The sequence below is a fragment of the Somniosus microcephalus genome, chromosome 14 (assembly GCF_052327205.1).
Source record: "Somniosus microcephalus isolate GS21.2 chromosome 14, FLI_Smic_1.0, whole genome shotgun sequence".
Lineage (NCBI taxonomy): Eukaryota > Metazoa > Chordata > Chondrichthyes > Squaliformes > Somniosidae > Somniosus > Somniosus microcephalus.
This window is the reverse complement of record NC_141000.1, coordinates 101400676-101425720: the sequence shown is the minus strand read 5'-3', so window position 1 is coordinate 101425720 and position 25045 is coordinate 101400676. Positions and strand designations below refer to the sequence as shown.

At 42.0% G+C, this 25045-nt stretch overlaps 1 protein-coding gene across 9 annotated transcripts in view; it reads left to right on the top strand.

Moving 5' to 3' along the window:
• The window catches only part of synj1 (synaptojanin 1), a 105784-nt gene that overhangs the window by 49051 nt on the left and 31688 nt on the right, over positions 1 to 25045 (top strand). For all 9 annotated transcript variants that reach the window (XM_086007063.1, XM_086007061.1, XM_086007067.1 and 6 more), the window contains 11 exons: positions 2540 to 2624; positions 3694 to 3834; positions 7901 to 8093; positions 10886 to 11044; positions 11931 to 12087; positions 12835 to 12952; positions 13952 to 14167; positions 16573 to 16651; positions 22558 to 22720; positions 23310 to 23525; positions 24839 to 24973. In XM_086007063.1, the coding sequence (XP_085863189.1) occupies positions 2540 to 2624; positions 3694 to 3834; positions 7901 to 8093; positions 10886 to 11044; positions 11931 to 12087; positions 12835 to 12952; positions 13952 to 14167; positions 16573 to 16651; positions 22558 to 22720; positions 23310 to 23525; positions 24839 to 24973 (1662 nt within the window). The remainder of the gene's footprint in view (positions 1 to 2539; positions 2625 to 3693; positions 3835 to 7900; positions 8094 to 10885; positions 11045 to 11930; positions 12088 to 12834; positions 12953 to 13951; positions 14168 to 16572; positions 16652 to 22557; positions 22721 to 23309; positions 23526 to 24838; positions 24974 to 25045) is intronic.

Here is a 25045-nt window from a genome sequence, read left to right as displayed (position 1 = left end):
TCGACTGCAACAGGACGTAGAAAGGCTAGCAGAATGGGCAGACAAGTGGCAGATGGAATTTAATAGAGAAGTGTGAGGTGATGCATTTTGGCAGAACAGGGAGAGGCAATATACACTTAATGGCACAGTTTTAAAGAGTGTGCAGGAACAGAGGGACCTGGGAATTAATGTGCATAGGTCCCTGAAGGTGGCAGGACATATTGAGAGAGTGGTTAACAAAGCATATGGGATCTTGGACTTCATAAATAGAAGTATTGAGTACAACAGTAGTGAAGTTATGTTGAACCTTTATAAAGCGCTGGTTAGGCCACAAGAGGAGTATTGCGTCCAGTTCTGGTCACCACACTTTAGGAAGGATGTGAAGGCCCATGAGTGGGTGCATGTGAAGGCCCATGAGTGGGTGCAGAGGGGATTTACCAGAATGGTTCTGGGGATGGGGGATCTTAGCTACAAGGACAAGTTGGTGAAGCTGGATCTGTTTTCATCAGAGCATGGAGCTTGAGGGGTGATTTGATAGAGGTGTACAAGATTATGACTGGTTTGGATAGGCTAGATGGGGAAAGGCTGTTCCCACTAGTTGATGGTACAAGGACTAGGGGACACAGATTTAAGGTTTTGGGCAAGAGATACAGGGGGGATGTGAGGAAAAACTTTTCTACGCAACGAGTGGTGAGGACCTGGAATTTGCTGCTGATGGAAGTGGAGACACTCGGGCCTAGAAATTGAGTGGGCTTTGCGCCCATTTTGCGGCGCTAGAGGTCATTGCGCTGGACTTACAGCCGGTTCAGAAATTCCCTGGGGCCCTACCATCGGCGGTAGACCGGTTGCGCTGCGCCGGCACCGATGACGTCATCGGTGTGCGCAGCGTCCCGGTTGCCGTGGTGACGGGCCCCAGCGCCGAAATTGAGTTGCGGCCGCCTCGCCTGTGGCAGCCGCAACTAAGACTCTGGCAACCGAGTCTTACAGGAGTTTGCGCCGGCGCATTAAGGTCGCGCGGCGGCCGGCCGCTTTCCTGCCGGCCGCCTGCCCGCACCTCCCTCCCCGGACTCCTCCACCCCCCCCCCCCCCCCCCCCCCGCGGAACAGATGCTTCTGGGCTGCGAGCCCGGCACTTCCCCGAGGTGCCGGGCTCATTTTTGTGAAGATTTTACCGGCCAGCGGGCGGGTGCAGGCAGCTCCTCCTTAACTGAAGGAGGAGGCCTGCACTCCCCGAGCCTGCCGCACCGCATCGGGCGCCGCAGCGCCGGAATAGCGCCGCAATGCGGCAGGTAGCGCCCATTTTCAGGCGCAAACACCCTTCAGTAGCGCCGGCAGCCGTTTGGGCGCGGCGCTACTGAATTTTTGGCGCGCGCAGGGGGACTTAGCACCGGCGCTAACTTTCCGGCGCTAAAGCCCTGGCGCGGCGCCAACTGAATTTCTAGGCCTCAATGTTTTCAAGGGGGAGACTGGATAGGCACTTGAGGGAAATAAACTTAAGGATAGGCAATAAATGCTGGCCTTGCCAATGATGCTCACATCCCATAAACGAATTTTTTAAAAAAACAAAAAAAAACTTGCAGGGCTTCGGGGATAGAGCGGGGGAATGGGACTGACTGGATTGCTCTACAGAGAGCCGGCACGGACTCTATATGGGCCAAATGGCCTCCTGTGCCGTTTGACTATAAGGAGATATTTGGGCAGATGAAGGTAGGTTTTAAGGAGCATCTTAAAGGAAGAAAGAGAGGTTTAAGGAGGGAATTCCAGAGCTTAGGGTCTCGGCAGCTGAATGCACGGCCACCAATGGTGGAGTGATTAAAATCGGGGATATGCACGAAGCCATATACGATGGGTCGAATGGCCATCTCCTGTACTGTAAATTTCGATGATTCAGAGTTTGGCCTGGTGGGCTAGGGGAAGGGAGAGAAGCAGCAGAGGCAGCTGAACGAATTCTCTCAATCTTGGTGACGAAGAAGTCCGTGAACGCCTTGTACTTGTTGCAGATGAGGGTGGAGGAGGATGGGGAGAGGGGTTTAAGATGGTTTGCAGTAGACTGTTGCTCACTTTTTATCTTTTGAGGGCCTGTTTTTGTCTTTTTGGTTCCCCCTGGTGTCGTCTTTGCCTTATTTTTTGAATTGCCCTGCCCCATGTCGCTCTCTTTCTTGGATTACACTTTCTTGTTGTCTCTTTTTTTACTTTCAGTGTAACTTTACTCCACTCATCCACCAAACCCAACTCTATACATTCCACTCTGCATACCTTAACTCCTCACAACGCCAGTCTTTCCAAATATTTACTTCCCCAACCCCCACAATTACTCATTAGCCCGTGCTCCCCATCAGTACTATGTCCCAAGTACACAAAATGATGGTTTGACTAAGTCCATGTGATGGTTTGTGACTGCTGTATGTATAAATCTACAGGATGCACTGCAGCAATTACCAAGCTTGTGAAGATTTACACTGCCTGGGTCACCTTCGTTACCACTTCTCTCCCTCTTGACCCTGTCAAATTTATTAAGTACTAACAAATTTTCTTTCACTTTTTTATTTTTTCCATTCCAGACAAGGGGAGTAGACCTGTGGACATTTTTGCTATTGGATTTGAGGAAATGGTTGAGCTGAATGCAGGAAATATTGTAAGTGCAAGGTAAGTAGTAATACATTATTTTTAGTTTTTGTCGTCCTAATTTTCTCTCAAATGAAGTGAAATGCAGACTGTGCACTCTACCTACTAGGGTCCCTTTTTATGTGATGTGGTTACACACCGAGATAAACCAAGTGATTTTACTTTTTTAAATAAATAATTTTGGGTTGACTTCTTTAAGTAGGAAACGTACCGATTCATCGTTGCTGTAGAATGAATTTTTGCGTTGAATTATTTTAAATGACTAACAATTGGGTTTCTTTTTTTGTCTCTAAATGTAACAATCCCCAAATTATTTGAATTTATTAAAAAGCATTGTATTTTTCATATTGCATTTATATATCCTATTTCAGTACTTTTAATATAGGTCCTTCAAAAAATGTTGTCTATATAATTTTTGGAGACTGTTAAATTTCTAATATTTTAATTGAACCCTGAAGAGGCTATTTAAATCTCTCCATAACATGCTATACCTTAATAATCCATGAAATAATTTGTTTGTAGATTGCAGTGTTCATTTTAGTCATGTGTTTAAGTAGCAAAGTAGAAAATAAGCTGTAAAGCACCAATTAACTTGCATCCCTGCTAACACTGGCGTTTCGGGGCCAGTACCAATTCAGGATTTTATTTTTCAACCTCCTACTCGGCACAAAAGTGAAATGTAGCACTGCTGCCCCAACCTCTCATACTGACCGTTGAGTACAGTGATTAGAGCACAGTCCATAGGTACCAGTGTGATCAAGATTTGCCTACAGTTGAACCTGAAACCAGGTTAGCATGTTGCATATCCTGGGCTTTTACTACATAGAAAAGTGCTTGAAAATATCAGTGATTTTGTTGTATTTCAATATGATCCATCAGATCAGATATTGTCCAGTAATATGCAACATTTCTAAGGTTCTTGGTTGACTAATGAAACGTGAGATCACATAAGTTGCAGCAGCATTTTAATTATACTATTGTCATTTAGCTGTCACCAGTCTCCCACATTCTCTTCCATAATGTAAGTATTTAAAAACATAGTATTATTATCTGTGTATATTAGTTCTTATTATTTACAACTGTTTGACAGCACCACTAATCAGAAACTATGGGCAGCTGAGATTCAGAAGAGTATCTCCAGGGATTACAAGTATGTTCTTTTAGCATCTGAGCAGCTCGTGGGTGTCTGCCTGTTTGTCTTTATCCGACCACAACACGCACCATACATCAGGTTAGTCTGTGTTGCAGCATGATTTGACTATGGAAAATATTTGATGTTAGCTGTATTTTCTACTAACCAAGAAAAATTTAACATTGTAAAATTATCTGAGTAATACAGTGACTTGTGCAAGTGCATTTTTTTCAAATTAAAAATTCCATACTTTTTACTGAGGCATCTCGTCTTAACCCAAATTTGACTGACATACTGTATGGTAGTTTCTAATGTCAATCATTTGAAGATGAGTTATTTATAAAAATTATACCAGTGTCAAATATTTAATTTGCCAGAATTGAAACACCTTGGGCCTGCCAAGGTGCCAATCAGTAGGACCATCAGATGACTTCCACTGGTAACTGTGGATTTTGACCATGAGCGCTCTGGTTCCTCCAAGTACTTTTGAAATTAACTAAAAAACCTCACCACATTATCCAAAACTGTATTATGGTGCACTTAAACTCCAAAAATAATGCTCAGAGATAGAATTCTGAGTGATCTGTAATCGATACAAAAAGTAGTAACTCTGGGGTGAGTGGAGTAACAATCGTTGATCTCACAAGATAATTATGGCTGAGAAAGGCCATTCGGCCCACCTAATTCACCCATCAAGAATGTCCCTAAAGCCCATTTCAGTGTCGAGTTGGTTCTTAAATGATCCTAGAGTCTTCGCCTTCATCATTCCATCTGGCTGTCTTTCCACATGTTGGTCACTCTTTGTGTGAAGAAGAACTTCCTGATATCAATCCTAAATTTGTGATCCTTTGTCCAGCTCTTGCAGTTTAATTTAGTTTTTCAGATTTACCCTTTCCATTCTGTTTACTATCTTGTATACCTCTTTTTAAGATCACCCCTTGGATGCCTCCTTTCAAAGCTGTGAACAGTCCAAGTTTCCACATTAATCAGACCTCTAACACCATTAGAATCAGTTTCTGTTGTTTCTATTTGTGGTGTCAGATTATAGGACTGTAGGGTTTTTCATTTTTGGCTGACCTTGAAAGCAGTCTTTGCTGGCATGGCAGTGGTAATCAATGTTCTATAGATTACAGAACGGAAGCTTTAAAAAGGACAAACTAGAGCTTACAAGTTTAGCAGTTAACAAGAAAAATGACAATGGTAGCAGTAACCTTTTACTACCCAGAAGTGAGTGCAGTAAACGGTTAGCCTGGTTTTGCTCTTTCCCGTTAACAATACAGTACAGTTTGATTTGGTCCATTATATTGCTTTCTTTCAAAGGCTAAGGGCGGAAAAATTGGATTTAGCCCATTTTGGGGTGCTAACCTCGCTGGGGCGCTAATTTTAGCACCCTGAATAAGTTCGCACCCCAATCCTGTAAATTCAGTAGTAGCGCCCCAAGAAGGAGGTGGAGTGCTACTGGAAGTGCTCCACCTCCTTAGGGCGCTACTACTCAATGTCGTGGCGCTACGTGATTCAAGGGTAGGGGCCTAGTGCTGTGCGCAGCGGGGCCCTGCCGGACCACCGAGGAGCCGGATGCCGTGGACACAGCCCGACACTCGGCGTGCCAGGCTGAACAATGGCGGCCGGCACCCCGCATACAAATGTGATAGGGGGCAAGTGCTGGCAGTCAGCCATAATGAAAATGGCTGCCCAACACCTGCCTTTTAAATTGCACCACTGCTGCAAAACTGCCTCCTGATCCTGTCGCACATATCACCCGGCGATAGGTCAGGGGACGCAAGGGATGTTTGTGGCCGCGCCGGTGCAATGGAGCAGGGCATTACCGGCTACCGCCGCCGCTAACCTCCTGCTGAATTTCACGGAAGACGTTAGTGGTGCCGCGCCCGAACGCAAGGGCATTTGCGCTCCGAACGAGAGGCACAAAGCAACCCAATTTCTAGGCCAAAATATCAGGGATGTATTTTAAAATACAAAGACAACTTTTGATCAAAATATCCAGAAATGCTATTATGAACCATAGATCTATTTTGGAGAGTTTCAACAGCTGTTCTGTTTTTAATTTACATTGGTATAGTAGTTGCTTTTTTAATTGCCCCTTTAAACTCTCCAGATGTAATCTTTATTGGCAACTTGTATTTCCATCACTGTTAATTTCAGCCAATTATTATAACAGTAGCTTGGGGTGTGCCATGCACTGAGACAGTATGCCAAGCATAGAGGCAGTGATAGTAAAGGTGCAGCTAAGGTGGGCTGGTCACCTAGTCCAAATGCCTGATACTAGACTATCCAAGATGGTATTCTACGGCGAAGTGAAGCTTGGTAAACACTCTCATGGTGGTCAGTTTAAAAGGTATAAGGATTGTTCAAAGACCAATGTTTTTATTAAAAAAAAGTGACATCTGAACTGACACATGGGTGCACGATGCTTGTGACGTGAAAACGTTGCAAGAGATGATTCACGTTGGCATGCCAAAACTTGAAGCAAGTCATATATCTAGCGAGAGGAAGAAAAGAGACCCCATAGGAAATTAAGGAAAGATCAGCTCTCTGGCCAATCTGACATCTGATGTCTTGTGTGGGGGAGAGCAATATTCACTAAAATCAGATTTGATCGTTAATGAGAACCCACAACTTGTACTAAATTGGAGATGAATCATAGACTGTCGTCATTGACAACGATGAGCAAACCATCATTAGCTGGGGGTGTTCAAAAATCTTGCTGCTTTCCAACTATCGTTGCAGGATGACTCAGACATTGAGTTACATATCAAAATAGTTTTTTTTAAATTAGTTTTTATGGGATGTGGGCGTCGCTGGCAAAGCCAGCATTTATTGCCCTTGAGAAGGTGGTGGTGAGCCACCTTCTTGAACCGCTGCAGTCCATGTGGTGAAGGTACTCCCACAGTGCTGTTGGGGAGGGAGTTCCAGGATTTTGACCCAGTGACGTATATCAAAATAGTGATACAGGAAACTTTTTTATCCGGCACCGACGGGACCGGCGTGGTGCCGGTTTATCAAAAAGTCCGGATTAGAGAGAGGTATAGTAAAAGGTACGAGCTCCGTACACAGCAACAAATCCAGGCTTCCCTGTTGCTTAGCAACAGGTGCAGGAACCCCGGCCACAAGATCCAAGCGTCCCTGTTGCTTAGCAACAGGTGCAGGAACCCCGGCCACAGATCCAGGAACGGCCACTAATATGAAGTAAAACGTACCTGAACCACCTACTGAATTTTGCCAGTTAACAGAGATGTCCGGTTATTTAGGTGCCGGTAAATCGAGAGTTTCCTGTATATTGCACTGTATGGATTTAAATATCAAAGTTCTAGTAAACTTCTACTGTTCAAATAATAGCTCAATTTTGATTCATATTTAGCCAATCCACTGACGCATGTCTGTTACCTTATTCTATTGAAAGAAATACTTTTTTTTTTCTTTTTTATTCTATTGCTATTTTTGCTTTCACAACTCAGTGCCTTAAATAGTTGCTGGTCTTAATTGGAGGCCTATCTGTGTGGTTTTTGGTCTGACTTTTAGAAAATTATTGATTACCCAAATATTGTGTGATGGTGGCTATTCCTTTCATAATTAAACGTAAACTCCTTCAAAAGACTGGCTGGTGCAGTGGATTAGATGTCGTTCTTTCACCTCTGGACTTGGTTTCAAATCCAGCCCAGGGTGCTGTGTGAAAGGAGTTTGGGGAGTCTTAATCTAGTTCCTAATGTGTATCAGCTCATGACATAAAACTATTCTTAATTTGACATTATTTGGCTTGGAATCGGAAGTCTTGCAGCAAGAATTCAAGAGAAGGTTGGTGTGGAAAATGAAAAATTGTGCAGTAAGGGGTGCTGTTCTAAGATTGAGGCTGAGGCACGTTAGGCCAGAATAAATGGAACTTTACCCTCTAGCAAACTGCTGTACCTGACTGCGACCTTGACTATCTGAAATGAAAGGCATCCCATTCTCTAGTACTAATATCAATCACCTTAAGCACAACATTTGCAAAATAAAAGTCATAATTGAAAGGTAAATATCTTGCCACAAACATTGAGTTGCTGTGAAAGATAAGGAAACATTCTTGACTTATTAAAACATTTCTTTCAAATAAATGTGGTTAGAGTCGGCTGTCCTGTTTTGCTAATCAGGGTTATGTGTTCTGTTTCAGGAATGTAGCAGTTGACACTGTAAAGACTGGAATGGGCGGAGCCACTGGTAACAAAGGGGCAGTTGCTGTACACATGCTATTCCATACCACCAGCCTCTGCTTCGTTTGTGCACATTTTGCTGCAGGCCAGTCGCAGGTCAAGGAAAGGAATGAAGATTACATTGAAATAGCTCGCAAACTGAGTTTTCCAATGGTATGATCAGCATCACTTGGATAAATGCAGTAAATTAATATTTTCAACCTCATTTTGCATTGAAATGCAAGCATTAAGGGGGTCTCATTAGTTCCTCTGTAAATTTTATTTTGGTAGTTGGCACAATGCATGAAGTATTGAAGTCTAAAAATAAATGTGTGCTGTTTAATTGGCAGTTATTTAATCAAAGTTAAAATTACCCCCAAACTGTTTTATTTTACTTTTGTCCACAAGCAACACCCATGGGTGGAAGCCACAATTGCAAGGAGCACGGTTTGGAGATACGGTTGCAATATTAGCCCTATATACATGAGGGCAAGTTGTTAATAATTGATGCTGTTACAGAAATCTAACCTTATTACTGTAATATCCTGCTCGCTCTTTTTTTAAAATGGCAGCATGTCCTGTTTGTTCTGTAGGTGACTTGAGCAAGGCCATGTTTATTGCCCATTTGTAGTGCCTCTGAATTAAGTGGCTTCAGAGGGCATGAAGACATTTCCCACATACCACAAAGACCTTGGGCATATGTAAGCCAGAGTGGGTAGAGGCAGCAGTTTCCCTCCTGTGAAGGACATTAGTAAATCAATGGGTTTTTACAACAATCCAGCAGCTTTCATGGTCATTTATATGGTGCCAGCCCACAGATTACCAGATCTATTGAATTCAAATTTTACAACTTGTCATGGGATTTGAGCTTGCAACCTCTGGTATATAACCATTCTACAGTCACACCTTTTGTAGGAAAAATAGTACGATATATCTCTATCTTGTATGATTCTTATTTTAATAAACATTGCACAGCACACCTATTTCAACCAACACTACCTCCCTACACATCAGCAGGTTCAAAATAAGCTGCAAGTATACAATAATGCCTAGCTGTAATCTTCAGATCCTGTTTGCATTGTCTGGTGGGAGTTATGAACTCGCCTCACTTTTGGGAGAGGAGGGACATTGCTTATTCAAAGTCTGCTTACCATTGAAGTGTTTAAATTGCACCATATATCTCCATGATTAGTGAGCTGAATGAGATTACTTTTCTAAGAACTTTTTTTATGCAGAAAGCTGTAATACTACAGGAAATTCTTGATTGACTTTGAATGTCTGCATGTATGTTTAACAATTAAGCTGAAATTAAGTTGTTTCACTGAATATTGAGGGGATATAAAATTTTCAATTGCATGAAAATTAGAAGAATGTAGGAGTGCTGGGTAGAACTAAGAACAAAATTGCCAAACAGCAGCTCAGGAACTAAAAGTTCCTGGGCCAATTGTTGCACTTCTGCAAAAATTGAGTTGGTTTAATCCATTTGCAGCTGGTGTGTTGGGTGTAGTGCCTCATAAGAAAGACAACCAAGGGAGGAAAGTTAAGAGAACAGCAACCATAGTAGTATAAATAAAATACAGGAAACTTTCGATTTACCGGCACCTAAATAACCGGAAATCTCGGTTAACCGGCAAAATTCAGGAGTAGGTTTTACTTCATATTGTACTTGCCTTCCTCCATCTGGTGCTGTGCAAGGGTGTGGCTGCAGCTGTTGCTAAGCTACAGAGACGCTTGGAACTTGTGGCCATTGTTCTGCACTTGTTGCTAAGCAACAGGGTTTGTTGCTTTATACGGAGCTGTCAGCTCTCCATATCTTTTACTATAGCGTTCGGTTATCCGGAATTTTTGATGAACCGGCACCACGTCGGTGCCGGATTTAAAAAAAAGTTTCCTGTAAAGTGGGTTTACTGAGTTTTTAGCTGAGCTGTGCAGACTGGGAAGGTCCCAGGTTTGAACTCTGGTCTTTGCTACATTAGTTGACCTCTGCTGGAAGCACACCTATATGAATGGAGCTATCCTGCCTCATTGCCATTGAATATGTTGCTATCATTGTTGAGTCACACATAAACGAGTAATGACCACTTGGGCAACCTGTGCCCATGGAACCAAACCCCAGCAAGGAGTCATTACTTTCCAGAGGGGGTGGAAAGAAAATTTGCAAGGAAAAAGAATAAAGACAAAGTTGCAACAAGAGCGAGGCTAGAGTATAGAGGTAAGGGGTGGATTGCCTATCACAATAAGGGAAATATTGGAAGAACCTGCCCAGATATGGCAGAAAAATTCAAGTCTTGGATGGCGTTGTGCTTTATTTTAAGTTAGGAGACAAAAAGTGTTCAGCATGGAAAAGAAAACCAGGCCTTTTGGGGGCATTATTTAAATCCATGCTAACACGAGAGTACAATTTATTTAAAAAACACATTTTTAAAACTGAAATATATTCTAACAGTTTCAAGTTTCCACACACAACTCTTAGACAAAGAAGGTTGCTGAAATATCTACTATTGAGCCAGCTGGTTTTCCCTCTCTTCAGTTGTTGTAAGTGAAATGATTCTTGGTGCATCTCCTTCACGGTTTCTTCCATTAAAATGAGTACATAGAAAATTACGGAAGATGTGCACCTGAGATGCACTCCTGGCGTGAATAGCTCTGCGCCATGAGCGCTGATGATGAAAATCTACCCTGTTGTATTGAATTCCTGATCTTGGGAGACTATGAATGAGATGTGCCAAGAATAACTTTGTAGTAAAGACCAACAAAATTGGCTAAAGTATATGTCAGTGAAATAAACACACAGATTTTTAAAAAGCTACAAAATCACTAATGGAGAGAATGGTGCATGTTTTGACTATCCAAAGCTGAAGACCTGAAAATCAAAACACTTAAAACAATGGATTTTTTTTTAAAGTGGAAAAACAATTGTTAATTTTGAATTTAATTCTGAACCATGTGCTCTTCACTTTCTGTAGGGGAGATTACTGTTTTCTCATGATTATATATTTTGGTGTGGAGATTTCAATTACCGCATTGATCTTCCAAATGAAGAAGTGAAAGAGCTGATCAGACAACAGAACTGGGACTCTCTTCTGTCAGGAGACCAACTTATTAATCAGAAAAATGCTGGACATGTAAGATGAAAGTTTATTTTGAAAAAAGTGAATGTTGAAATTTATTAATATTAAGTAGCTTGTGCATCTTTTGAAAGGTGTGTTTAGAATATTGCTTTTGTCAAATAAATACTTTACAAGGGCAGGGGAAGCAGGGGGAGGAATTGTAAAGAGCATGTCTTGATCCATCCTGTAATTGCACTTGGATTACCAAGAAATAAATGACATCGGGCTCCTTAACATGACATGTAAGCCATCTAGGTCATTTAAATTGAGGCAGTGTGTTTATGTCCTATCACAAGCTGGTAGTGCTGTCATGAAAGGCCTCCAGCCTGATGCACACAAGCTATAAGAGCATCAAGATGATAAATTGTTACGGAATATGGAAAGAAGTTGTAAATCGCTGCAATAAACCATTACTTTCAGATCCACAACTAAAGAATGTTAATGGTGGGGCAATAAAACATGCAAGATTATCTCATCGGTCATGATATTAGGAGGCAGTTATACTGCTACTTTTGCTTCAACTCCATTGAAGTTTGTAATCTTGCGCCATATTTTAAGTGGTCAGCCAGTCCATCAAACCTCCTGGGAAATTTAAACTTAACTCAACATGAAAAAAGCTGAAAAGTTAACAGGCACTCCAACCTTTGTCTTCATAACAAAAAAGAGTCTCCCACTCCTCAGCAAGTAAGCCTCTGCACTTATGACCAAGCACACATGCACAGTGCTTCTTTATTACTGACCCCCCTACAACCTAGAGTTGTGTAACTCAGGTTTACAGGGTCATCCTCTATAAATATTGTCCTGAGACAATATCTGTCGTATAGCTCTCCAGTGAGGAGTGAATGTACTAGTTTTCAGTCTGATAATCAGATACGGCAGTTAAATCTTTTTGTTTTTATAGATTTTCCGAGAATTTCTAGAAGGCAGAATAAATTTTGCTCCAACATACAAATATGACCTGTTCTCTGATGATTATGATACAAGTGAGAAATGTCGAACTCCAGCCTGGACAGATCGAATTCTTTGGAAAAGAAGAAAATGGCCTGTTGACAAATCAGGTTTGATAAATTTGTTGTATTGCAGTACCATGCTAAAATAGCATCTTGCTCCTTATTCCTCACACTCGTCTGTTTCCTCTCATGTTGTCTTCACCCTTTGCACTATAGGGATAATTCCACACTGTTGTCGCCCTCAAAGGGAAGCTTCATTTGCAGGGAGCGCAGGACGGATATAGGGCTACTACATTGTTGGGGAACCCCAATTCCCCAACCCATGCTTCCTGTGAGCACAGCTGCTCGGTGGAAACATGGATTTACTCCTTAATTTTTCAACTTCTTGTGTGTGACTGGTTGGTTGTTTTGAAAACAGAATAGTATCTGTGTTTAAAGGATGCATATTGTATCAAAAATGAAAAATAGCTTATCATTTCTGTTAACTTTAAACTATTACAAAAACAGTAAGTCAGCTGCTGCTCCAACATTCTCATTTTGTGCCAAGGCCTGCCTTCATTTTTGTCAGGAGGTGCAACAGGGTCTTATGCAGGATTTGAGTAGACTTAGCCCAAAGGTCATGGGCGGCCCAAAGGTCATGGGCGGCCCAAGTTATAGCAGACATATTTGCCTCACTTTACTTCCATGGAGAATTAGTAGTTGACGTGCCGAACAATAGAGTTTAAAAGTCAAGTGCTTGATGTAAATCTATCTTTCAAATGAAAGAAGCTATCCATTGAGTTCCACTGTTTCTTGCAGAGGGAAGTTGTGGGTGAGGAAGTTCATGCTATATTAATTATATTCTGTATTTTCCAGCTGAAGACCTAGATTTACTGAATTCCAGTATTAAGGATGAACCTAAGCTAACTAATTCATGGAGTCCTGGAACACTGGTATATTATGGAAGAGCAGAACTGAAAACATCTGATCACAGGTACACCAAACATGTCATTGTTGAAGCAACATGAAAACTAGATTTAAAAAAAAAAAAAATTAAGCCAAATGTCTGAAGTGTGCAAAAATCTACAATTTAAAATCATTAAGATTTATTTTGTCATTTGATTTCATAGTAAGCTGGTCACCCAGAAATTAGGGTATTTTTAAAACCGATGCCTGACACTGCTGGCGGTATTGCAGAAAGCCTATATTGAGGCACTGGCCAAGGATTTACTCCACTGTGCTACAGTGATGTTCATTGTTGGGCTCTCCAGGAACAGATTTGCGATTGTGATCAGGCAATCTGGCACACAATAGAGTAGACTGGTAGGAGAATTGTCTGCGTTTCTATCCTAGGCCTCTTACTAACTGATGGAGAGATAGTAGGGGCTATAGAGTTTTCTTGATTTATCTTGCTGTCTTCTCAGTTGGCATCTAGATACATGGCTGGAGAAACTGCAAGTGCAAAACAGCCAGTTTACTGTTCTGCCTCCACCGCTCATTCAAAAGTAACGTCGTCGACATGAGCAAGTTCTACTTTAAATTTGCGTATGATATGATGTGACATTGGGGTAACATAATCTACTAAAATGTACTTTCAATTTGATAAACTGGTTCCTTGAAGTTCAGGAGTAACTTATTTCAGGACTGTGGAGGTATTGGAACCTAGTTATAGTATGTTCAGCTACGACAGTCATCAGATTCCGTGGTCGTTCCCGGAGCCTCCTTTAACTTGTAATGGACAAGTCTGTCTAAAATAACCTAGTCTGGGAATGGCTACATGAGAAAACCTTTGTATGCAGCACAATTCAGCCAAGAGAATTGGTATGTGTGTGTGGATTGGGGGAAGGGTAAGAGAGAAGAACCATAAGCACTAATTATGTATTTCACTCTTTATTGCGATCAGCCCAACGATGCTCCATTTCTTTTGTCTATTTGTTATAAATTGTATAGTTCTGCACTTAAATTGTATATAATGTTCTTTTTATTTTGTTAGGCCTGTCATTGCTACTATAGATATAGACATATTTGACATTGATCCCGAGGCTCGACAAAGAGTATACAAGGAAGTTATCGCTCTTCAGGGACCACCCGATGGCACAGTAGCAGTGTCACTGACCAGCTCCTCCCCGGACTACGACTATTTTGATGATAACTTGATAGACCATTTACTTTCACAGTTTGCTGCATATGGTGATGTTATTTTGATAAGGTAACAAACTACATATGTCTGTCTCTATCCATCCAGCCTGTGCCTAGTGTGTGAACAATCCTTTTTAAAAAAAAAAAAAAAAAAATGAACAGTAATTGACCTGGAGCCTGAAATGCCTTCCAATCTGTAAATTCTCCTTACTAAGCAATAGTTTAAGCTCTTGATTGACCTGTGGTAGTGTTTACTTAACAATTAAGGTTTATAGTATTAAAGGCACACCACTGCACATTCACAGAATCACAGAAACCCCACAGTGCAGATAGAGGCCATTTCGGCCCATCGAGCCTGCACCGACACATATCCCACCCGATCCCCGTAACCCCACGTATTTAATCCCCCCTAACACTAAGGGTCAATTTATCATGGCCAATCAACCTAACCCGCACATCTTTGGACTGTGGGAGGAAACCGGAGCACCCGGCGGAAACCCACGCAAACACGGGGAGAATGTGCAAACTCCACACAGTCACCATTGTCAGAAGAATATTGGCCCAGAATTTGCGGTGGGTAATAACAGCAAACTAACAGCGTTTGCTGTTTATACGCCTTTGAAACTGACTGCAACTGCAGGATGTAGCGCATGCGCATCCTAACACGGAAATCCTGAAGTTGTGGTCAGTCATTCACTGCTCCAACACTGGCTGCGCTGTAGCCCCCACTCCCCCCACAGTTGGCAATCCGTGTAATCTGTGAAATGGGGGAAACTGACAAAAACTTTGGCTCTTCCGCGATAATATCGCTGTTAACTACCCCATTAGACCCTTTTGGATTAGGTGAAACTGGAGTTTTAAGTGTATTGACTGTTAAACAAATGTTATGGCCCTGATAAACTAATTTTAATCTTGTGGCCTGTCAAATTAACCATTTAATAAAAATTACAATTTTTAAGAAACATTAAAGAAAAATATTTTTTAAAAAGATGTTCATCTTTATTTCAGGTTTACCTTTTCCCCATGTGAGTGCCCCAATCTTTGCTTTGCTCTCTAACATTTTAAAAAGTTAGACTCAAAAGCGCTTACTCACTTCCTGGTTCTCGGTCTGTGAGAATTCTGCATTGTGATTGGCTGCTTAAACAACTTGTTGACATCACAGCAGTTCGCACGAGGAATTCCCCATTAACTTACACTGATTTCAACTGCATGTCGGAAAGGCCATACTTATCACCAGAGATCGCAAGATCTTTGTGGGAAGCTTACTTCGGGGCCAGTGGCAAACACCTTTGCTTTGCCACTGACTGCAATTTACAGGCCAATACGTTGTGCATTACGTGGTATAATACTTCTGTCTCTAAACCGTGTATCATCTGATGACACGGGAGACAATTAACATGGATATATTTTTTTCTCTGCCAATCGCCTTTCCTCCTCTCCTAAATGTATTGACTCCTTGCTAGTGTATCATTCCACTGGCACCAGTCACCATCCAGTCCCTTACCCACATGACCACTGTTTATGTGCAAGCCTTGCCAGTAAGTGTTGGCAGCTATTCAACTGTGGATGGCATCACTGCCGGCTGCAGTACTGTACCTGCCGAAAGTGTACACAGACATGGATTTCCAGCTGGGGCTGCTGGATAGCAATTGCGAGTGGTCACCCTGGTGAGGCCAGAAGAAAGATTGAGGACCAGAGTAGCGGTTGGGCCACAATTGGGCAGTTGGGGGGTGCGGGGGGGTTAGAAAAAGATTTTATGCATCGAAAGCGGTTAGAATGTGGAATTCTCAAGGGCAGGGGAAGAAGCTGGATAGTTGGCTTACACCAGGCATCTAAGGTGGAGGGAAAATACCAGCATGTACTTGATGAGTCTGCTGGCTTGTTTCTGCACTGTAACATTCTGTGGTTCTATAAGTGCTACTGAAATAGGATTTGCTCTTAGAGTCTGTTCACAAGAGATGGCTTCACTGAAAAATGCTGTAACATAGAGATGCAAAATTTCTGTTTACAATACAGCCTTGTAATTTCCTGACATTAGAATTTTCTGTCAATCTCTTAAATTCTCTATCTGCAGAAATGATTTGCTAATCTTGCAATGTGAATACCTTGCAACAAAACATTATTACTAGACATGAGTCAGCACTGCACAGATGGCTGCTGTTGGCACAAAAACTACATAAAGTGCACCTTAAGGTAGCACGTTCTAAGAAAATGTCATGGAATGATTTCAAGACTGTAATTGTATATTTTGGATACAATTAATTTTACCATTGGCGTGTCACTAGTGTGGTTCCAAACAAACCCCTTGATGAGAATTAATAGCTTATAATTACCTTTAATGCACTCTGGTAATATTCTGTAGATAATGATTGTTACACTTTTGTCACCAGATTTACCTTGTCCGTTGCACCTGCTTCTATGTATTTGGTGTATATCTAAATATAAAAGTCTGATTGAAAAATGTCCTCTTTTAAGGTTTGTGGAAGACAGAATGTGGGTGACATTCATGGAAGGCAGTTCTGCCCTCGCAGTGCAGAAGTTAAATGGCACTGAAGTAAGTAAAAGTCCTATCCGGAGCGTATTGTAAATGGGATTTGCTAAATTTGCTCGTGAAGTGTTGACAATATATTTGCACGCCAAGTTTTTCTTTCTTTCTCCTGACCTTGCACCCTCTGTAAACGAGTTCATCCAAAACGCTGCTGCCCATACCCTAACTTGCACTGTTGACCCATCACACCCGTGCTTGCTGACCTACATTAGCTCCTGGTCCGGCAATGCATAGAAACATAGAAGATAGGAGCAGGAGTAGGCCATTCGGCCCCTCGAGTCTGCTCCACCATTCAATGAGATCATGGCTGATCATCCAAATTGAGTACCCTGTCCCTGCCTTCTCCCCATATCCCTTGATCCCTTTAGCCTTAAGAAATATATCCAACTCCTTCTTGAATATATTTAATGAATTGGCCTCCACTGCCTTCTGTGGTAGAGAATTCCACAGGTTCACCACTCTCTGGGTGAAGAAATTCCTCCTCATTTCTGTCCTAAATGGCTTACCCCTTATCCTTAGACTGTGACCCCTGGTTCTGGACTACCTGGCCATCGGGAACATCCTTCCTGCATCCAGTCTGTCCAGTCCTTTTAGAATTTTATAAGTTTCAATGAGATCCCCTCTCATTCTTCTAAACTCCAGCGAGTATAAGCCCAATTGACCCAATCTCTCCTAAGTCATTCCTGCCATCCCAGGTATCAGTCTGGTGAATCTTCGCTGCACTCCCTCCATGGCAAGAACATCCTTCCTCGGATAAGGCAACCAAAACTGCACACAATACTCAAGGTGTGGTCTCACCAAGGCCCTGTACAACTGCAGCAAGACATCCTTGTTCCTGTACTTGAACCCTCTCGCTACGAAGGCCAACATACCATTTGCCTTCTTAACCGCCTGCTGCACCTGCATGCTTACCTTCAGCGACTGGTGCACAAGGACACCCAGGTCTCGTTGCACTTCCCCTTCTCCCAATCTATTGCCATTCAGATAATCTGCCTTCCTGTTTTTGCCACCAAAGTGGATAACCTCGCATTTATCCACATTATACTGCATCCGCCATGCTTCTGCCCAATCACCCAACCTGTCCAAATCATACTGGCGTTTCTCGGCATCCTCCTCACAGCACACACGCCCACCCAGCTTTGTGTCGTCTGCAAACTTGGAGATATTACATCTAGTTCCCTTGTCCAGATCATTAATATATATTGTGAATAGCTGGGGTCCTAGGACCGATCCCTGCGGTACCCCACTAGTCACTGCCTGCCACTCGGGGGGGAAAAAGACCCGTTTATTCCAACTCTTTGTTTCCTGTCTGCCAACCAGTTCTTTATCCAAGTCAGTACCTTGCCCCCAATCCCATGTGCCTTAACTTTACACGCTAATCTCTTATCGAAAGCCTCCTGAAAGTCGAAATACACCACATCCACTGGTTCTCCCTTATCTATTCTACCAGTTACATCCTCAAAAAATTCCAGTAGTCAAGCACGATTTACCTTTTGTAAATCCATGTTGACTTTGTCCGATCCTGTCACTGTTTTCCAAGTGCTCTGCTATTACATCTTTTATAATGGATTCTAGCATTTTCCCCACTACCGATGTCAGGCTTACCGGTCTATAATTCTCTGTTTTCTCATTAGCTACCCTCCAATCCATGGGAACTGTTCCAGAGTCTATCGAATTTTGGAAGATGACCAGCAATGCATCTATTATTTCTAGGGCCACTTCCTTAAGTACCCTAGGATGTAGATTATCAGGCACTGGGGATTTATCGGCCTTCAATCCCGTCATTTTGTTACAAATGCTATGTGCATTCAGATAAAGAACTTTCAAATATGTTTTGTAACACTTAGTTCCTGTTTTTTCCCTTTTTAGTACTTTACTTTTTACTCCATACCTTCTGTCCCTTCCTGACACATTCTGTTTTTTAATTCCCCCACTGCTACCTAAGCCTATGACCTTCTCTGTTGTCATTTCTATTATTTGCTCTCTAGAAACTTCCCCCCCACTAATTAGTTTAAAGCCCTCTCTACAGCCCTAGTTATATGATTCGCCAGGACTCTAGTCCCAGCACTGGCCAAGTGGAGTCCGTCCCAACGGAACAGCTCCCTCCTGTCCCAGTATTGGTGCCAGTGTCCCAAGAAGCAAAACCCATTTCTCCCACACCAGTCTTTGAGCCACGCATTTAACTCTTTAATTTTATTTATCCTAGCCATATTCGCTCGTGGCTCAGGTAATAACCCAGAGATTATTACCCTTGAGGTTCTGTTTTGTAATTTGACCCCTAGCTGCTCATACTCCTTTAACAGAACCGTCTTCCTTGTCCTATCTACGTCGTTTGTACCATCATGGACCACGACAACTGGATCCTCCTCCTCCCACTCCAAGTTTCTTTCCAGCCCAGAAGAGATGTCCTTAACCCTGGCACCGGGCAGGCAACACAGCCTTCGGGACTCCCGCTCTTGACTGCAGAGAACCCTATCTATCCCCCTAATGATACTATCCCCTACCACTACAACATTTCTTTTTACTCCCTCCACTTGAATGGCCCCCTGTACCACGGTGCTGTGGCCAGGTTGCTCATCCTCCCTGCAGTCCCCGCTCCCGCCCTCACAGGGAGTAAGAACCTCGATCCTGCTGGACAAGAACAAGGGCTGCGTCTCCTTCAACACTACATCCTGGATCCCTGTACCTTCCTCACTTGTAGTCACACCGTCCTGTCCCTGACCACAGACTACATCTGCAGTAATTAACTTCATAGGTGTGACCATCTCCTGAAACATAGAGTCCAGGAACTTCTCCCCCTCCCTGATGTGTCGCAGTGTCTGAAGCTCGGTCTCAAGCTCCATAACATGGAACTTGAGTTCCTCTAGCAGCAAACACTTGTCGCAGATATAATCACCGTGAGCCTCAATGGGGACCACCGGCTCCCACATCTCGCAACAGTAACACATCACCTCCATTCTATATAATTAATTACATTTCTTATTATTAGTTATGAAGACCCTGCCTGGATATAGATGATAATGTCACACCACTATTCAAAGGACTTACCAACTTAAAGGTATAAAAGAGAAGAGAAGGAAGAAAACCAACCAACCAGCTGATCAACCTCCTCCTTGAATACTGTCTGTGGGGCCTGTTTGGTTGACTCGTCTCGCTGCTCTGCCTCCGCAGTGCTGTCTAAGCCTGGGAGTGGGGAACAAAACAGAGCAAAAAACACACCCTCACCTCCCACTTAGCAAAACTCCAGCACCACTCAATGCACAAAGCACTCCGTGCACTGCACTAGCCCCTCCCCTTTTATACCCGGATTCTACTTCCGGTTTAAACTGCCCAAGAGTTTAAAAAACCCTTAAAATTAAACTTACTTCAAATAATTGACTTCTTAACACACTAAAATTCACAAAATACACTTAAATGATTTTTCTCCCACTTGGCAAAACTCCAGCACCACTCAAAACTCCAGCACCACTCAATGCACAAAGCACTCCCATGAACCCATAACCTTCCGACTCGGAGGTGGGAATGCTACCACTGAGCCAAGGCTCACTCCATTGCAATATGTGTATGGGAACTCCTGGGAAACTGGTCCATTGTGGCCAGGTAAAGAAAGAACTTGCATTCATATAGCACATTTCACATTCTCAGGATGACAAAGCACTTTACAGTCAATTGACTATTTTTCAATTGTAGGCAAACATGATAGCCAATTTTCACATGGTCCCACAAACCGTAATGAGATAAATAGTCAGTTAATTTGTTTGTGGTGGTGATTGAGGGATGAATATTGTCAAGTACACCATGGAATTCTTTGCTTTTGTTCATATACTGTCATGGGATCTTTTGCATCTATCTGAACAAGCATTCCAAAAAAGTCAGGTGCTAGGGCTGTTAAATAGAGAAATTGATCAGTATCTGGCCAATGGCCAGTCAGAAGAGTAGAGTGCCTCCTCTGATCAACTACTATTCTTTCCCATATCCCATATATTTATTCCCCCCCCCCCCCCCACACACAACTCTGCCAAGTTACTCTCCTGAAAGCACCGAGAAACGCTGAGGGTAAGATTCCACAGTTGCTCGCCACCTTCTTGTTCCTCACTGAGTAGGCTTTCTTGTGTCAAATTTAAAATTGATTGTCAGCAGGTTTGATTGTGGGAGCTATTACAGCTGAGCCCAATCCTCTACTCACCTGAAGTGCACACGTGCCCTTGCAACAAGGGTCCCTGGATATCGGTAAGAAAAGGAACCTTGGCTGATTTCTCCCCACTTCCACTTAACCTAGAGGCTCTGAGGCAATGGTAGTGTAGTGGTTGTATAACTGGACTCCAAATCCATCGGTCTACTAATAATCCAAAGAATGAGTGTTCAAATTCCACCATGGCCATTTCAGAATTTGAATTCATTTATTTTTAAATCTGGAAGTAAAAAGCTAATATCAGTAAACAAGTGACCACGAAGCCATCAGATTGTAGTAAAAATCCAACTGGCTCACCAATGTCCTTTTAGGAAAGGAAACCTGCCTCCCTTACCTAGTCTGGTCTATATGTGACTCCAGTCCCACACCAATGTGATTGACTGACTCGTAATTGCCCTCTGAAGTGGCGTTTACTCATGAATAATCTGCTCACCGATAGTTTGACCTGATCTGTTAGTTGTGGGATCGCTTATTTCTGTCTTGTAGCATGCTGCATTTGTTGTTTAGCATGCAAGTAGCCCTCTGTTGCAGCTTCATCAGGTAAACATCGTTTTCACATGCTTAATGCTGTTCTCAGTATGCTCTTCTACACTCCTCATTGAACCAGGGTTAATTATGGTGATCGAGATGAGAGATATGCTGGGCCATAAGGTTACAGGCTGGTAGGTTCTTCCAGGATGCCTTGGCTCCAGACCTTATTACAACATCAACAGTATGCAGGCCTTTAAGGTGTCAGCCTTGGCTCAGTGATGGCACTCTCATGACTAGGTCAGAAGGTTGTGACTTCAAACCCCATTTCAGAGACTTGAACACATAATCCAGGGTGACACTTCAGTGCAGTTAGAAGGATGAAAAATTGTATGAAAAAGGAGAGAAGAAATAAAAATTGAAAATTTACTGACATTTCAATTATTTGCACTTTACCTGTAAAAATTCTAGATGTTCCCTATGAGCTTTTAATCCTCTTCCTGCGCTCGGATATCTCTCTGAACCAATGCCGATATTTTGTCCAAGATAACTAGCCTGTTCCATTTTATGCCTTCTAAGTATTACAGATCATGTTGGCCAGTTGCAAATATGTTTCAGTCGGCCGAGCTATTTCTTCTTTAGATTTAAGTGATAGATTTTACAGGTTTAGTGCTGTAGACTGCGGATTCCCAAATGATAAACCACAGTCCATTTCCAGACTACGCTATCACGTACAATGAGAGGAGTCCACTGATCAGCTGTGCAGAGGATTGGAGGAGCCTTTTGGGGGTTCTCCTCAGATTTCGTTTCTTTTTAAAGGGAGGAGAGTCTGAAAGAAAAAGCATCAGTTGCCTGCAGTAACAGAAAAAGCACCAGGAGCAGTAATGAAGAATTAAGAGGGAGAGTAACACACAGGGAGAGAATGAGTGGGAGAAACACAGAAATAGGTGCAGGGACAGAATAGCAGAGACACAGAAATGCAGTAGCAGAGAAGCATAACGAGCGTAGGTAGAAAGCAGCAGAGGTAGAAACAGAGGAGAAGAGTACTAGAGACCTGGAAAGACACTTCTATTCACTGTGTTAAAACTAGGAATTTCATGGAGTCCCAAAAGAATGTTATTAAAATCAATAAATAAATGAATCTTGCCTGAATACTGACATAGAAGTGACTAACTTGATAGTCCTTTCCAGAATCACTGAAACATATCTTGCTGAAAACGTTTTTGAAAAAAATGCCATTGCATCAATGCAGGTTTTGGGCAGGACAATCAATATCCGTCTAAAGAATCCAGATTGGAGCAGCAGATTGGAGGACGAGATGAGTCTGGAAAGAATTGGCCTTGGTTTACCAGTCTCTGCTAGTTCCACACTGCTTGGCGAGGATACAGATGTTTCCGCTGACTATGATATGGAAGGTATGTAGTCGGTATTCAAATATATAAGCATTTAGTTTAAAATCACATTTTCATCATTTTAATTTCTTTAAATTAGGTAATGACCTTTTTACTATGTATCGTAAATTTCTAAACTGTAATTCGATGCCACTTAATTGCCTGCGCAGTATATTAAAATGCATAAAAACTTGTAGTAAAATGATTTGGCTGTGAATAAATCAATGATCCACAGACGAGCATCTATCAGAAATTAATTTAACTGTTTAAATGTTTATCTTACTTGAGTATATTAACAAATTGCTGGCAGTATATGAAATTAATAACTAAATGTCATTTATAACTGAAACTGTTATGAAATGAAACCTGATCGTTGAGTATTTGGGTATTCCGCAAAGCTTTAATTGCAGAATCCCATTATTGATCAACATCAGTGGGCAGTCGACTAATCACTTTTGCAATTTTAAACAAAGAATAATTTTAGCTTGGATGATAACAAGTGCAGTATGCAGATTCAGCCAAATGTAAGAGTTGGTCAAGTTTAGTACAACTTTACAAGCATTTGTTACTAGTTTGTATTGCATATAATGTATCTAACACTGTTTTAATACAGGTGATGTGGATGATTATAGTGCTGAAGTAGATGAAATCCCTCAGCATTTGCAGCCTGTCTCTGGTTCAGGTTCAGCCACCTCTCCTGGTTCAACCCCAAGGACAAGTCCCTGTCCATCGCCCACAATACCAGAGATGCCTCCACCATCACTGCTTAGCAGACCAAGTCGAGCAACTCCAAGACCTTCCACAGTTCTACAAGAACAGTCATATCAAGGTAAAGGTTTGCTGTGAATATCAACAGTTCATTTAGAAATATAGAACTCATTGTATGCAAACTAGTAACAAACTTCTCTTGTAACTTTCTCTTGAGAAAACTACCTACACATGGTCATTACTGGCAGTGCTATGATTTAGTTACAGATGTACCAGTTCATTTCAGCAGCTACCAGTTTGCATTCTCAGCACAAAAGAAGTCTATTTCCATAGTATTATGAAACATGAAAATGACAGGCAGGTAAAGACCGCCTGGTCCATCAAGCTGCCCCATAGTTGCGATCCCTGAAGCATCATGATTAGACACCCCCTATCCTCTAGAAGCCATGTAATCTGATGAGAGAAGCAAAAAGGCAGATAAAAACCCATGGCCAGTTAGGGGGGAGAAAAATCTGAAAAGTTCCTCTCCAATGCCCTTAGGCAATCAAAACTAGTTCAGGAGACCGCATTGACCATGCTTATATTGCCTATTATTTCATAAGATGTGATCTTCACACCCCAGCCAGGAACTGGTCCAGCTGTATTTTATATGTATGCAGAGAATCAGCACTCATTGTACGAGCTGGCAACTTGGTCCATGGATCTACTATTCTCTGGGAAAAGAAGAACTGCCTCACAGCTAACCTAGCCCAAGCTTTGTGTAACGTATGCATGATCCCTGCTCTTCCCCAATCCATCAAATTGAAATAATCTATCAATCTAGTCATTAACTATTTTATATACCTCTCGCAAATCACCCCGCAGTCTATGCATTTCTAACGTGAATAGAGACAGCTTTTTAAACCTATCTTTGTACACCATTGATGGATGCCTAAGCAAGGACCACTGGATTTCAGTCAGGGGGCAGATTTGTCTGAAAGTTATAATAAATACATTATATTTCAAGTGTAGTTACCTTTTATTGGCTACCCACAATAAAAAGTGTCATGTTTAAATTCTAGGATAATAAAAAATGATTTTATTTCTCATCTTACAAAAAAATACATTATGCTTCTTTGTCCAACAGCTTGTTTAAAATATTAGAATGTAATGATGTAATATGAGAAAAATTGGCCAGTCTGGGTGACCTTTACAGAATTTTTTTTTTAATTGCTTATTCATTTTTGCTAAATTTTATGCATCAGAAACAAACGAGGTCAATATTGGGAATGTTAATCATAGACTTCTGTAAATAGTTCACCTAGATTATATTATGGTTATTGTTTTCTTGTGATTGGCACAATTATTTCCACTATATCTGATCTAAGGCCCTGCCCATTGTGTCATTATTGTTAAATGATTGGTTATAAATTGTCTTTTTTTTTAAAAAATCAGCTTCTTCAGAGTTCCAGCAAGTTCCAACACACAAGGAAAGTGGTCAATCCCTGGAACCGAAACGGCCACCTCCACCACGTCCTTCAGTACCTCCTTCAAGACCTGCTCCACCACAAAGACCACCACCTCCTTCAGGTAGATGAGGATTATTTCCCCAATCTTACTTCAATAAAGTAAAAGTGATGCAAGACAATTCAGCTTAGCTGA